This window comes from Loxodonta africana, chromosome 1 (genome assembly GCF_030014295.1).
Source record: "Loxodonta africana isolate mLoxAfr1 chromosome 1, mLoxAfr1.hap2, whole genome shotgun sequence".
NCBI lineage: Eukaryota > Metazoa > Chordata > Mammalia > Proboscidea > Elephantidae > Loxodonta > Loxodonta africana.
Window position 1 is genome coordinate 14,942,229 of NC_087342.1, and position 16,296 is coordinate 14,958,524.

Below are 16,296 nucleotides of genomic sequence, written 5' to 3' on the forward strand. Positions count from 1 at the left end.
GCATTAAAGTGATTTATGTTCGTGTCTTATCTTAGTGTTAGACTGGGAACTTCTTGAGAGCAGAATTCAGATCTGATTCATTTGTATATGCTCAGAGGCCAGCGTAATTTCTGGCTAGGATTGCCAGGTTTAGCAAAAAACCAAAATAAACACTTTTACTAAAAATTATTCATTGCTTCCCTGAAATTCAATCTAACTGGGCATCCTGTATATTATCTGGCAACTCTATTCCTGTGGCATAAACAACCAGTTGCCAGTTCTGACCCATGTATATCAGAGTAGAACTGTGCTCCATAGGTTTTCAATGCTTAATTTTTTGGAAGTTGATCAGCAGACTTTTCCTCTGAGGCACCTCTGGGTGGACTGGAACCTTCAGCCTTTCAGTTAGCAGCCAAGTGCATTGACCTTTTGCAACCACCCAGGGACTCCTCCTGGCACAGAGCTAACTAACCTCAATAAATATTGGTGAATGAGTGAACAACTAGTATAATACCAACAAATGGAGAAATAAACCAGTAAAAACTTGGATGGACCTTATCTAACTTAAGCTTAATAGTTACAAAACATCAACGTTGTGTCCAGTTAACATTCTAACTTTGAAATCCAACAGTCTGGCTTTGCCTCAAGATGCATTTTCTCTCCACGCTTTGTTAGCCACTTTCACCCGGAGCCAGTGTGGAAAGAATACTAATCTCTTAATGCAGGTGTTTTTCCCCAACACTTGGGCATCTTAATTCCACACATTTCTGATTTAGTATGTTTGTGTAATTGTTTATTAGCATGTCCCCGTTGTACAAGAAAATTGACATTGGATGGTGGATGGGGTTCAGTCATTCTGAAGCACAATTATCTCTGTATCTTCTTTTAAAATTGCCAGAATTGTGCTTTTACTCCAGCCGAACTCTGGGGTTTTGGGTAAAGTCATTCACCTTGATTAAACCATCAGGACCAATTCTGTGTGGGGAAAATACATAGACTTGGGTTAGTTCGCTAAACATGATGAATCTTAAGAAAGACAACATATAAACAACTCTCTAGCTCCATGTTCTGCTGTTGCTCCTCCCTCATCAGCCTCAGTTGTCCTGAGCTCTCCTCCTCTGCATTTACCCTACTGGCTCTTGAACTTGAGAGTCAGAGTCACCTGGAGAGCTTGCTAAGACACAGATTAGCCCCACTCCAGAGTTTCTGGTTCAGTTGGTCCAGGATAAAGCCTGGACACTGCATTTCTAACATGTTCCCAAGTGATGATGCTGCTGCTGGTCTGAGGCTCATGCTAAGAATTGCTGTCCTACACCATTCTTCCCCTCCACATTCCTCATCTCCTTTCTATCTTTACTTCACATTTCTCACACCATTTCTGTTTCCAGAGCAGTGTGATATGGTAACCTCACCATATCATGGCTTGGGACCCTGCTAGATTTGTTTTCCCTGTATTTGTTCACCCCCAGTTGGTAAAGGTTTACTTACACTTCCTGTTCAATGTAGTTTAGCATTCGGCTGACATGCGATGCCGAGATCTCCCCGTCCACTTCAGCAATATACGTGTAGAGAAACTGGAAGGTGCTAAAGGGGATTCTGGGAGGTCCGCTATCATGGTCAGATGATAAAACTTCACACACGATCTTGAGAGTTTTGGCAATGGTCTGTAAAACCACAAGATAAAATGAAGAGAAAGTCATTATTCCAGGCCAGATTCTTGAGCTCAGTTTAGATACAAAAAGAAAAAAATATTACTCTCATAAAATGAAGTGGGACTGGTGCAATATTCTGGAAAGCTTGAAATATTTACACCTAAATGTCATTTAATTCAATCTAAACAAAATGGTGAGTACCTATAGATAGTTGCAGTCAACTCTGACTCATGACAACCTTTTGTACAACAGAAAGAAATGTTGCCTGGTTCTGAGTCACCCTCGACATCACATGTTCGAGTCCATGGTTGCAGCTCCTGTGCCAGTCCGTCTCACTGAGGCTCTCCCTTGCCCTTATTGGCCTTCTCCTTCACCAAACATAATGTCCTCCTCTAGTAACTGGTCCCTCCTGATGATGAGTCCAAAGCAAGCCAAGTTGTACAATGTCCTGTTGTGATCCATAAAGTTTTCATTGGCTTATTTTCAGAAGCAGATTGTCAGGCCTTTCTTCCCAGTCTGTCTTATTCCGGAAGCTCCGCTGAAACCTGTCCACCATGGGTGACCTTGCTAGTATATAAAATACCAATGGCATAGCTTCCAGCATCATAGCAACACACAAGCCACCACAATATGACAAACCGATTATCTACTTCTGAGAAATTAGCTACTGAAAGCCCTGTGAAGCACAGTTCTACTCTGACACACACAGGTCACCATGACTCAGAATCGGTTGACAGCAACTGGTTTATTGAGTGCCTACTGGGCGTCTTTTTCTCCTTTCTTTCTTTGTTGGAGGGGTATCTTTAGAGAATCAAGTTTATAAACTGCTGAATATGTGGAGACATTTGTTTCTTTAATCAGAATAACCTTACTGAAAGAAGGTAATTTGCTTTTACATTCCACAAACTTACAGTTTTTCTTATTCTTGTTGTTCTACAATCATCTCTGTAAAGGGTTGAGGTAATTAGTCTAGTCTGCACGCTCCTGTGAGAGACGTGGAGCAGTGCCACCGCAGGGAGAAGGAGAGAGAAAAAAGCTGATGTCCCTAGGAAGATAGGTGTTCCAGATGCAGGAAAAATGAGACTGGACATCAAGATAAAACCCATCCGTCTAAAGCATGTGGCTCCATCTAACTACAATCATGAAGTACATTATCGGGAGTGCCTGAGTGGTGCAAATCGTTAACACCCTGGGCTGCTAATTGAAAGGTTGGTGATGTAAGCCACCAAGAGGTACCTCGGAATAAAGCCCTGGTGATCCATATCCAAGAAATCAGCCACTGAAAACCCTATATGGCACAGTTCTACTCTGACACAGATGGGGTCACCATGAATTGGGATGGACTCGATGGCAACTGGTCTTGGTCAGTACGTAATACTAACCCTGTTGCTGGGAGAAAAATTAGTAGATGATGATTGCCAGAAGTTGTAATGAAAGGGTTAGTATAGTAGAAGCAAACCACTCCTTTCACTGAAATGTGAACACTAAGGATCATGTTCAGAGCAGAGGTTTTAATGTACCAGTGTCTTTCAACAAGCCTGCCCTTTGAATACATTTCACAAGGGAAAGAGTTGTGTAGTGATGGGATAAAGCAAGGAAATGATACAAGGAAAGGATGGTTTAGCTCTGAATCTGCAAAGACAGGTTAGCATGTACATCATAGAAGTTTGTTAAAACAGACGAGGTGCAAATGTTTCTTGCACACCCTCAGGGATCAGTGAAAAATCAGTCCTGAGTGGTGAACTGGGTGAGGCTGGGGGAGTGAACAAGCAGCTGTTATATCTCACCAAATGGCTGGCCAGCACTGCTCTCCCTCTGTAGCTGAGGTTTGCTGGTTCTGCTCCCAGCCTCTCCCTGAATATAATGAATGTCTAGGTGCTGCTTCTTTAACTGTGGTGTGCGTTACATAAGGGTGTAAGTCTACAAGCCAGAAGGTAGATGAGGGCACTGAATAAACTTGGCCCATCTTCTTGTAGCGACATTTGCACTTGATGGCCAGTATTTTGAACATTATTTGCATATTAAATCAAACATCGTTATTTTATGAAATAGAATCTTCAATGTACATGAATTTGTATGTGATAAACCACACGATGTCAGAGACACTTGGGGTTTGCAGCAGGCCACTTGGCATTTGCTCTCTCTCCTTGGCACCCTCTTGTGGAAAGCACCGTAAGCACAGTGTGAGCCATTATGCAGCCACTTCCACCAAGGGGGTGGGAGGACGGGCATGCATGAGGCTGGCTCAGGGGCTGTCAGTGAGGATGGGAAGGCATCCACGTATTTGAGGTCAGCATAAGAATGGCTTTGGGTAGATTATTTGCAATCATGAGTGCTTGCACTCAACTTCATAATTTTCATCCATAGCTCATCCTCTCTACTTCTGTTAACCAACTGCTCTCTTACTGCCTTTGTTTGGTTATCTTCTTTCTGCAGCCTCATCCAAATTAGGGTGCTTTCTACCCCAAATATCATCTTTTATTGGTCATTCAAACAGCAAATATTCAAATTCTATTGCCCTTATAAGATCTAAAAACATTCAATAAATGAATGAATGGATGAATGGATAAACTCTTTGGACTGGAGCTTTTTGGTAAACTGAAATAAATCTAAAGTAAACATCTGCCTTCTTCTGCACAAGATCTCTGGTCAGATGAGGGTCCACGTCATAGAGATAGCATCTTATGAGCTTCATTTTCAATCTCAGAGGTAAAAGGCTCGACAAGTGAATTATTTGCTAAGAAAATGTAAGCCATTCCTTCCAGTTAACCCAATTATTTACTACTTGCAAGAGCTTTTTGTTCTACATAAAGTCTCAGTTGGAAAAGGAAGTGGCATAGGCCAGTCCACAGGGAGGAATCCTGAAACCGACAAGGTCTTCAAGCCATTGCATTTTGAATCACATGTATTAGGTCAGGGAGCTCAAGACTTGAGTACGTCTACCTGCTACCTAAAATTCCTGCATTAGGCTCTTCTCTACAAGGGGGGAAATGGCTTTTCTAGATGGCACAGAGATCATGGTTGGGTACTGAGGAAGGAGGGAATTCCTGGGCTTAACTCTAGATAAGTGGATTAACTAGAAGACAAAGCCTTCACCCCAGATGGTGACACTCTGACCACGCCACATTTAAGTTCCTAGCCACAATCCAGTGTGATCCAATGAAGGAATTGCTTCCTGGATTTACAGGGCACATTTTATTTATGGACTTGCCCTCCAGGCTGACCTCACCTCTAGGTATTCTTTGACATACGGTAATTAGGGGCAAAGTCAAACATGTCAGGACCTTTCAGAATCTAAGGAGCCTACTATTATCCACAGCTAGGGCTGAGGGTGACTCAGTGGAAGCAGAGAAGGGGGAATAGAATCACAGAACATTAGAGGTGAAGGAACCTCATGGAACATCTAACCCAACCTCTTTGTTTTTGAGACGAAGTAGAAAGACACAATTCACCTCATGGTTTCTTCTCACCAATTTGGGAGGCAGCCACATCAAAGTGAACCTAGCAGCTGCACAGTGGGCTAAGCAGAGAGAAGGTTGGAATTTGGCTTTCCAAAGCCACTCTTGGTTACTGTGGGATATAGGGATAGGGGAAGATTCAGACATCTCACAAGGCAGTGAGGGGCTGTGGCATAGACCCCTTACCTAGGGAACAGACCTCAGCACCAGTGAAAACTGAGATGTCTGTGGGGGAACACCATTGTGCGATGACTAACCTGAAAGAGACTAGACCATTCATGCTGCAAGCAGCTGTGACCAGGCAGACAGAGGCATCACCATGGAAACCAGAGGTGCCCAAGAAGACCAACAGACGTGCGAAAACCTTCATTTGGCTGCGCTGAGGTCCTGGAGTCACTCTTTCCTTATAAACTCAACTGTCATCTTGGAAAAGAGGAAGGGGGTGCGGGTGGTACCGAAGAAATCGAAGAGACTGTGCAATTTGCCTAAAGGCTGTTTCAATTACTGCATCAGGCTGAAATTCCTGGATTGGATTAAATCTAGTTATTTTCTTACTCTACCCTTTGTGGGTAAACCAAAACTAAACCCACTGCCATCTAGTTGATTCCTACTCATAGTGACTCTATAGGACAGAGCAGGATTGCCCCATAGGTTTTCCAAGGAGTGGCTGGTGCATTTGAACTGCCAACCTTTTTGGTTAGTAGTCGAGCTCTTACTCACTGCCTTACCAGGGCTCCTCTTTGTGGGTTTAAAAAAAAAACCATTGCCATTCAGTTGATTCTGACTGATAGTGACCCTACAGGACAGAGTAGAACTGCCCTATAGAGTTCCCAAGGAGCAACTGGTGGATTCAAACTGCTGACCTTCTGGTTAGCAGTCGTAGCTCTTAACCACTGGGTGTGTCTTAAATCAATCTCTTTTGAGATATGAACAGTGCAGAACTGAGCAAGCAAGCATAAAGAGAGGGGAAGACACATGCCACACCACCACCAAAGAACTGAGGAATAGAAGCTAAAAAGAGACAAGGACCTTCCGCCAGAGCGGACAGAGAAAGACAGCCTTCCCCTAGAGACAGCACCCTGAATTTGAACTTCTAGCCTAAACTACGAGAAAATAAATTTCTGTTTATTAAAGCTACCCACTTGAGGTATTTCTGTTATAGCGGCACTAGATAACTAAGGTGCCAGCTCTTGAGCTATTTCCACAGAAGTGAGATCAGTGCTGTTGGGCCCCTCGTCTGCCCTTGGAGGATAGTAATGTATTCATTACATAATGTTGCTATAAAGGACAATGAACAGGAAAAAAAAAAAAGGAACACAAATGGCGCCTCCTCTTCTCTCTCAAGAAATGATAATGAGGAAAGTTTCAAGGAAAACCCGTAGAAAAAGTTGGACTACAGTATTTCTGGTGAATTTTCTCAGAAACAAAAATGTCAAATCTGCGTTTCAAGGATATTCGAGAAGAAAGCACAAAATGTGCCGAACTATTCAAGCTACCTTTTCCCACCGTTTGGCTTTGGCAGAGGCAATGATTATCTCGTTAATTTTTAAACTCATTTATTTCAAGGATTTTTTTTTTTTTAAACCAAGTTTCTGGTTCATTTTCATGGAAGTTATTAAAACAGTGTTTAACAAGACTGAGTCCATGTATAAGAAGACACCTAAGCTTTAGTTAAAACGCACACACGCTCACACACACACACACAGGTTTCAGCATCTTTTCCTTCAAACAGGAAAGTGGCTTTTCCAATTGTAAACCAAGGCAAATTGGAAAAGGCATGAATTTGTGTGAGCATCCTGTATCAGTGCTGATGTCATAACTACGGGTCTAGAAATAGCCTCATCTCTCCTTCCTTGCTCTCTTATCTCTGGTTTTCCTGTCCGATTACATTTACCCAATTGTATTTTTTATAAGGCTGCCCCTCTTTGTAAAAGTCTCCATTCTATGTCTGCTAGGTGTCTGGCAGCTGAGTATAAGCAACTCTTACCCTGCAGTGCACTCTTGGTTATCTCTATGAATATAATGGAGGGAGTGGAGTGGTGATAGACATGAATCTGCGTGCAATGATTGAAATTCACAAAGAGCCCCTAAGCCACATTTTAGCCAACCTGTCCCTAGAGCCTGGATCAGTTTTTCTCTCTCTTTCCCCCTAACCCCTGCTAAAGAGCACAGAAATGAGCCTAATCCAAGAGGAGGAAAAGACGAGAAGCCTGGATAATGAATCCACACGCATGCTCATCTCCAATCCACAGCCTTGGAGAGTTGACTGTGTGTCTAGATGCACAAACTGTCAACTCCTGCCCTTCCAGGCCCAGAGAATTTCCCTAAATGAACACAAAACATTAAAACGACTTACAACTCCAAGAGAACTGCAAGCAAGGGCTAAGAACTTTAGCCACTCGATCTCCTCCGTGAAGCGACCCACGTTCATCACACTATTAAACAGATCTGTTGGGAGGCTGAGCACCTTCCACATCTGGGCCAGCTCATCTGCATGGATGATCAGCCTACCGGCAACCTGCAGGGTAGGAACATGGAGAACACAGGGAATGAGGCAGCCTCTGCCCCTGAGACGCACCTGCCCAGCGAGGCCCCGGATTCTCCCAGGGCACAGCAAGTGGGGTTGTCAAGGAGGTAAGACTCTGGCAGTTTCTTTGCAAGGGCAGAGAAATATTCACCCTAGTGAAAGAACATGGTGAGATAGAATTTAATAATTTTTAACTCCAGATATCATAGTTGTAGGAAACATAGACTTTTAGTATTGCATTTCAATTTTTTTCTGATGTTTTTATTATCTGCTGTTTTATCCCTAGGTTATTCCTGTAAGGCAGATAGGGCAGCCTGAAGGGGCAGAGGACTCATGTGACTGAGACCACGGATTAGTGTTGAAACTAGATTCTAGAGCTTTTGTTTCCAGACTCCATTGAGTTCTTTGCACAATCCCTCACATGCATCCCTCACGCTTTCTCAGGAACAAGATGGGGATATGGCTACCCTCAGGGTTTGGTCTGGATGCATAATGTTGCTTGGCCCCAAGTACCTTGAATCTGTGTCACACCCACAGCACAAGGCACTTGGTGGCTAGGAAGATGGAGGGAATGAGTGGCCAGTTGTTGGCCAACAATGTGAGAAGGGCACAGATGCCCCAGTGAAGGTCCAACACCTCCCCTGGCCTTCTGATGCTGGTGAAATGGCTAAGCCTCTGGGACCAAGATAGTTGGCTAAGTCAGTCCTGAATCACCCCAAAACTCTCTGTCTTGGATCCTAAAGTGGACCACGATAAGCCATATTTTCCTGGAAATTGACCCAAAGCATCCAAGGCAGCTCCCAAGGTGATTTGGCTGTGAGGAGAACCAGACTTTTTCCTAAAACGTAGCCTATGCCTACACCTGGGATAGTGGGGGAGCTATAATAGGCCCCTTTCCAAATCACGACTGGCATCATATTACAGTGTTAATCAGTAAGGGAGACACAGCTGAGGGACTTTGGCCTTGCACTCTCCTGGAGGGAAGGGGTTAGCATTGTCCTGAACCCTGGACACTCTGCCAGCTTCAGGGCAGTCTGAGGATGTCCCCACTGACAGCTCAGCACTGGATAGTCCACAGCCATTTCAGAATTATTCCTATTTCCCCAAGGGGAGATTAACTTTAAGTCCATCGTTCAGTGAATTTTAGGATGGTGCTGCACGTGTGACCAGCTGAATGGCCGGGTGACAGTGGGCTTTGGTCTGTATCCACCCAGCCTTGACATTGTCCCCCACCCCCCTTATGTACCGCAGTAGTGTGGCCCTTACCCGAGAATGCAGGATCTTTAACAGCTCAGGTGTTAGCTCTGCCCAGTTAGACAGAGCCACTCGCTCAGATCGCTCTCTCACAGGGGGATTCTCTCCACGGGACATGGCTCCAAAATAACTACGAGAGAAACAGTTAGGGGGTGGGGGAGCATTCTATAGTCCGGTGGCTGCTGGATACCAGACACTTGTTTATAAAGCTCCTTGACATACAGAGTCGCTATAGGGTCGCTATGAGTTGGAATTGACTCGATGGCACTGGGTTTGGTTTTTGTTTGGTTTTGACATACAAGGAAAGCCTGAATGTATTGCTTTCTGTGCCTAAGGCCTAGAGAAGGCTTAGGGGGTGAAAATATTTGCTCCTTTCTAAGAATGAAGAACAATCAGCAAATTCTCTGGAGTATATTGGGTATGTTTTTTTTTTTTCCCCAGTCATCCCTCCTAAGCTTTTTACACACACACACACACATATACACACACACATCATAAGATATATAACACATCATAGGATATGTATGCGTGTGTGTTTGTGTGTTATGTATATGTTCATGTTTGTGTGTATCTGTAAGATTAGGAGAAAAAAATTATTATTTCTAATTCCATGCTATCTTTTATGGAGGAAAAACCCTAGTAACTAGATGATCTTTAAAAAACAGACACACACACACACACACATAAATAAAATCTTTATCAGTACAGGTAGTCCCCGACTTACAACTTGAGTTACGATGAACCACACTTACGACCGACTGGTTTCTGCTTTCGTTTTGTACATCTTATCACCAGTAATATGTACAACATACGATGCTGCAGTGCGTAATTTGCTGATGTTATCATTCTCAGATGTAATGTTTCCAACCCCCAAAGACAAATAAAGACCAAATTTGTAAAGATACTGATGATAAAAGGCAATAATAAGGAAAACTAAAAAAAAAAAAAAAAGAGGTATTCAACTTACGTCAGAACCGACCTATGATGGAGTCGTTAGAATGGAACCCCTTGTAAGTCGGGACTACCTGTACGATGACCACAGATGTACTTAAAGTCAGTATTAGATAGTGAGTGAGGATATGTAACCTTGGAAAGAGAAGCTGGGAGAAAACTAAAGTGCCCTGTGTAAGAAAGAGGGAGAGAAAGAGAGCTCTAGGGTGAGCCAAGAAGGGGAAAGCCTGGAAAGAACAAAGCTTGGGGCTTCAAGAGGGAAGAAAGAGAAGGTTGGTGGGGCAGAAAGGGAGGCTCAGGGGGAGAAGACAAGCCAAAGAAGGATTTGAGACAACCTTATATTATGTGGGGTGTATGACATAAAATCCTTCTCTACCTTCCCTTTAAAAGCTTCAGGAAAGTCTGCTTGCTTCCCAATGCTTTGCAGAGTGGGGTTTTTTTTTAGGGGAGGGGGGCAATGTGGACAAAAAATACTGAGTCCTGTTTCAGGATTGGCATGAGATGGGAAGAGGCTGCCTGCAGCAGGGAATGGACATAGCACTTGACAGGTGGGTCACCTATGCTACGTGGAAGGGTCTATCTCCATTACCGGAGTCCCTGGGTGGCGCAAATGGTAAAGTACTTAGCTATTAACTGAAAGGTTTATAGTTCAAACCCACCCAGAGGTGCCTTGGAAAAAAGGCCTGATAATCTACATCACAAGCCTTATCAGTGACCATCCCTGGGTCACAAGCCTCTGCTCCTCCTCACTTTATCTTTCACACTGTCTATAGATCCATGTAGTATAAAAAGAACACAGAGAATTTTGTAAAGCCCGTCTTAGGGCCAAGCCATTCCTTGATGAGGCTGAGAACCATTTCCTGTCTCCAAGCCACAAAGCAGCTCAGAACTAAAGCTACTCAGACTAAAACAATGCCTTCCAGTCACCCCTTGGAGGTCATCAGCATGAAGGGCAGAAAAAATATTCTAAGGTCACCTTTAAGGAAATAAACCCATTCCCGTTGCCGTCAAGTCTGTTCTGACTCATAGCGACCATACAGGACAGAGTAGAACTGCTCCATAGAGTTTCCAAGGAGCACCTGGCAGATTTGAACTGCAGGCCCTTTGGTTAGCAGCTGTAGCCCCTATGCCACCAGGGTGAGAAATCTCTGCAGACAGATCAGTGTTGGGATGGGTGTGGGTACAGGGTGACAACAGGAGTAGGGTGTGGTCTCAGTCTATAAAGCCAGACTTAGGTGAGATATACGGTCGCTATGAGTCAGAATCGACTCGATGGCACTGGGGGTTAGGTGAGATGTAAATGATGACAGAGACACACAGCTCCTCATTCCATAGAAGTGATTGCCCAGGTAGAGAGTGACACTCAGCAACTTGTTAGTGGAGTTGGTTAGAGAACATTGAAATGAGGCTGTAGTCAGTGGATTCAGTCCTGTATGGGTGCTTTAGCTTCACGTGCGAGCGAACCATTCCATGGTTAGACACATACTGCAAATGTGTGTTGTCCTGTGGGTCTACTACGGGACAGATGAGTTTATGTCTGCTGACAGCAAGGTGGTTTCATCATTGTCAGCCCTTAGGTAGGGAAATTCTTTCTTGCAATGAATTAAACACATATTTGGCCTTGGAACTACTTTGTGGAGTTTTACCCTCTGAAAGGCTACTGGTTTGTGAGCCATGTAAGACCATCTGATTAGTGCTTTTCATGTCTGAATAGGACAGAGAGTGCTCTTAGGTCATGATCTCCTTTTTCGTTGCCATTAAACTACAAACTGATTTTTCACCAATGTCTAAAAAATTTATAGCGCATGATACAACATGGGCGTGAACAGGCTACAACGGTGGAACGTCTTCTCCCATAAATGTCAGGGACAATACCAAGAAACGTCATTTTTCTTACCATAACACAGCAGCATACATACAACAAAATGGGGTTTTAAACTATCGTATAGTATAACACAAAGTGTCTGACTATGCCAGAAGGAATCAGTCTGCTGAAGCTAAAGTTTATAACATGTCAAATTTAAAATGGAAAATTAAACAGGGGTCATTACTAGGCAAAGCACTACTATTTATGTCTCTTTTATGTATAAAAAACCAAACCCATTGCTGTCAACTTGATTTTCCCTCATAGGAACCCTATAAGACAGGGTAGAACTGTCTCCTAGGGTTTCCAAGGAGCAGCAGGTAGATTTGAACTGTTGACCTTTTCGTTAGCAGCTGAGCTCTTAACCACTGTGCCACCAGCCACCAGGTCTCCTTTTTATGCATACCACTGGCTTATTTTCCTTTCATTTGGAAAAGCCTCATCCTAACCTAGCCCAGGAGCACAGAGAGCGCTGCTCAGAGTCTAAAGAACCCTCTTAGATTACCTTTGGTGCCTTCTCAAAGGTGGCCACACCTTCTTCCCACCCAACACACCTACTCACAATCTCATGCTGAAGACATTCTGCCTTGTCCAACCCACCACGCCCTCTCTTAGTCCCCCTTTCCCACTGAAATACTGCTAAGGAAGTAATCACCAAACAATAAAAATAGCCTGGAAATGGTCAGGGAGGTCTAGTTAGCTTCAAATTCCTGCCACAAGCCCCAGACCCCCAGCTTTAAGCAGGCGAGTTTGTCTAAGAAGCAATTTCATAGCTGAGAGGATTTCTGTGTAAAGCTGTTTCAGTCCAGGCCAGCAGCTATTACTGTGTAAGACCCATCAATTGAGCTATCTCTGGAGGTCTCTCCTGAAAGAGGGAGCACTGTTTTCAACCCAGCTATACTCCTGCTGACTTTCTCTCTCTGTTTTACCTCCTTTTTCTTTATTATTCAAAGGAATGCTAACGAAAGTAACAATAATTTCACCAAAGACAAAATAAAAAAAGTGTCTCTGATCAGGTGCAAGTATGAGTTTTAACAGCCCTGGAGGAAGGTGTCTCCTTAAAGGGGTAGATCCAGGAGTGAACCAGGTTGGACCCATCCCACACAATCCACCCAGCAGGATCCTCACATGGCTCCCCCAGGTGCACTGCTGCCATCTAGTGGTGAGATAAGAGAACGCGGTCGTGGTTTAAACTAAGGAAAAGCCCAGCTAAACTGCAGGGGGTTCTGAACTCTTCTTTCCACTGGGACAGATTGAGGGGGTGCAGAGATGGGGTGGGGTGTGCGTGGGCTGGTGTGATGTGATGGTCTAGTTCTTGCTGTTTGCCCCAGGACACTTTGCCTATCGCCCTGGCTTCATGTTGCTAAGTTTGGCTCGCTCAGGGGAGGGCATCCCATCCTTGACCGCTGTGATGTTTTCATGTGTGAATTTTAAAACACCAAAGCCATGCTAGAACCGAAAATCACAAAGGTTATGCTAATCAGCCTCCACTCCCTGGCTGCAGCCATGACAACCTCCTCACAGTTTTCCATGACATTCATTCCCCTCAGTGTGGGAACAAGGGGCTGGAGGAGGAAAGGAAGACGCACTCGGCAGCCCATTGGATGAGATCCTGCGGCTGGGTCCGGATGGCAGCTTTGGTGAACTGCTTCAGCAATTCCGGCAGCTCCGGCGGGATGCATATTTGCTTATCGGTCTGAGGCATTGACCTATTGGCAGGAAAAAAAAAAAAAAAAAGGGAATGTTTGAATCAAAGGACAACAGGAATCCTGGTTAGGGGGTCACCCAGCCTCTGTCTGACATTCTCTATATTGGGGACTTCACAATCCCACAAGGGATGTATTCCACTGTTGTGCACCTCTAAGGTTAGAAGAAGGCAGTTCGATAATCTCTGTTTTTTGTTGTCGTAAACAATTCTGTTCTTGACACAAAAATCACACAATGCTTCTTCGTTCAAAAAGTAGAGATCAACAAGAAGCAGAAGTCTCCCCTAATGATGTTATCAAAAATATAGACTGTATCCTTCCAGAATTTTTTCAACGTAAATATATGTGTGTTTGTATAAACAAAAAGGGGTCATACCAAACAGCTTATCTACTCCACAGTATATCATGGGAGTCTTTTCCACGTCACACAACTGTTATTGGCTGGATAAGAGCTGTAGCAAAATTTACTCTGTGAATTTAGCATTTGACATTAAGGTTATTGCCAATTAAAAATAATCAAACAGCCTTTTAATGAACATCTGTCTTTACACAGGTGTGTACTTACCTACTTGAATCTTAAAGTGAAAACTTGTACACCTTCACTCAAAAAGTTCCAGGGCAGACCCATAACAAGAGAAGAGATAGAAGAGGTAATAATAATAATAATAATAATAACCTCCCAACAAAACTAAAGCCCTGGCCCGGGTGGCTTCACTGGAGAATTCTACCAAACATTCAGAGAAGAGCTCACACTAGTACTACTCACACTATCTGAGAACACAGAAAAGGAGGGAATACTCCCAAACTTATTCTACGAAGCTAGCATAACCCCGATGCCAAAGCCAGACAAAGACAACACAAAAAAGAAAATTATAGACCAATATCTCTCATGAATATAGATGTAAAAATTCTCAACAAAATTCTAACCAATGCAATTCAGCATCACATAAAAAAAAACACCACAACCAAGTGGGATTCATACCAGGTATGCAAGGATGGTACATTAGAAAATCAATCAACATAACCTATCACATAAATAGAACAAAAGAAAAACACCACACGATCATTTCGATCCACACAGAAAAGGCATTTTGGTGAAGTCCAAAACCTATTCCTGATAAAAAATTCTCAATAAAATAGGCATTGAAGGGAAATTCCTCAACATAATAAAGGGCATACATACAAAACCAACAGCAATATCATTCTCAATGGAGAGAGGCTGAAAGGATTCCCCCTGAGAATGGAAATAAGACAAGAACGCCCTATATCACCACTCCTATTTAACATTGTGCTAAGGCAAGAAAAAGAAATAAAGGGCATCCGTACTGGAAAGGAAGAAGTAAAACTATCCCTATTTGCAGATGATATGATCCTATACATACACAATTCCAAAGATTCCACAAGAAAACTACTGGAACTAATAGATTCTGCAGAGTAGCAGGATATAAGATCAACATAGAAAAATCATTTAGATTCCTATATACCAATAAAGAGAACTTCAAAAAGGAAATCAGGAAAACAATACCATTTATTATAGGCTTTAAAAGATAATATACTTAGGAATAAATCTAACTAGGAATCTGAAAGACCTATACAAAGAAAACTTTAAAATGCTACTGCAAGAAACCAAAAGGGACCTACACAAATGGAAAATCATACCATGTTCATAGATAGGAAGACACAGCATTGTGAAAACGTCAATTCTACTCAAAGCAATATACAGATACAATGCAATCACAATCCAAATACCAACAGCATTCTTCAATGAGTTGGAAAAACTAATCACCAACTTTATATAGAAAGAGGCCCCAGATAAGTAAAGAATTACTGAAGAAAAACAACAAAATAGGAGATGTCACACTACCTGATCTCAGAACCTATTGTACAGCCACGGTGGTCAAAACAGCCTGGTCCTGGTATATCGACAGACATGTAGACCAGTGGAACATAAATCCATTCACCTACAGTCAGGTAACCTTTGACAAAGGACCAATGTCCATTAAATGGGGGAAAAAAAACCCCAAAACCAAACGTGTTGCTGTTGAGTCTATTTCAACTCATAGCGACCCTACAGGACAGAGTAGAACTGCCCCCATAGGGTTCCTAGGGAGTCGCTGGTGTATTCAAACTGCCGACCCTTTGGTTAACAGCCAAGGTCTTAGCCACTGCACCGCCAGGGCTACAAATTGGGAAAAGATAGTATTTTTTAACAAATAGCGCTGGCAAAACTGGATGTCCATCTCTAAAAAAATGAAACAAGACCCATAGCTCACACCACATACAAAACCTAACCCAAAATGGATCCTAAATGGATCAGAGACCTAAATACAAAATCTAAAATGAAAAGGTTATGGAAGAAAAAAATAGTGACAATGCTAAGGGCCCTAATAATGGCATAAATAGAATATAAACCGTAACTAATAATGTACAAACACCAGAAGATAACTAGATAAACAGCAGCTCCTGAAAATTAAACACTTAAGCTCATCAAAAAACTTCAACAAAAGAGTAAAAACAGAACCTACAGGCTGGGGGAAAAAATTTGGCTACAACATATCTGACAAGGGTCTAATCTCTAAAATCTATAGAATACTTCAACATCTCAACAACAAAAAGACAAATAACCCAATTAAAAAATGGGCAAAGGATATGAACAGACACTTCACCAAAGAAGACATTCAGGCAGCTGACAGGAACGTGAGTAAATGCTTGTGAGCCTTAGCCATTAAAGAAATGCAAATCAAAACTACAATGAGATACCATCTCACCCCAAAATTACTGGCACTAGTAAAAAAAAAAGAGAAAATAACAAATGCTGGAGAGGTTATGGGGAGACTGGAACTCTTACGCACTACACTGCTCGTGGGAATGTAAAATGGTAAAACCACTATGGAAAACGATATGG

The 16,296-nt window shown here is 42.9% G+C and overlaps 1 protein-coding gene across 1 annotated transcript; it reads right to left on the reverse strand.

Annotated features, from left to right (window-relative positions):
* Positions 1 to 491: 491 nt before the first annotated feature.
* Positions 492 to 13,390, reverse strand: ROPN1 (rhophilin associated tail protein 1). Its single transcript, XM_003412957.4, has 5 exons — positions 13,275 to 13,390; positions 8,883 to 9,000; positions 7,446 to 7,607; positions 1,468 to 1,643; positions 492 to 954 (listed from the first exon to the last, which is right to left on the reverse strand). The coding sequence occupies exons 1-5, from the start codon at positions 13,388 to 13,390 to the stop codon at positions 888 to 890; spliced, it is 639 nt and encodes a 212-aa protein (XP_003413005.1). The 3' UTR covers positions 492 to 887.
* Between the last annotated feature and the right edge of the window lie 2,906 nt (positions 13,391 to 16,296).

What these genes read in the sequence shown, in the direction of transcription:
- ROPN1 (XM_003412957.4), bottom strand. Translation starts at nt 13,390, where the DNA reads ATGCCTCAGACCGATAAGCAAATATGCATCCCGCCGGAGCTGCCGGAA. An exon ending in TAAAGATCCTGCATTCTCGG is followed by an intron (nt 7,608 to 8,882) that starts GTAAGGGCCACA and finishes CCTACCCTGCAG; the next exon opens with GTTGCCGGTAGGCTGATCAT. An exon ending in CTTGCAGTTCTCTTGGAGTT is followed by an intron (nt 1,644 to 7,445) that starts GTAAGTCGTTTT and finishes GTGGTTTTACAG; the next exon opens with ACCATTGCCAAAACTCTCAA.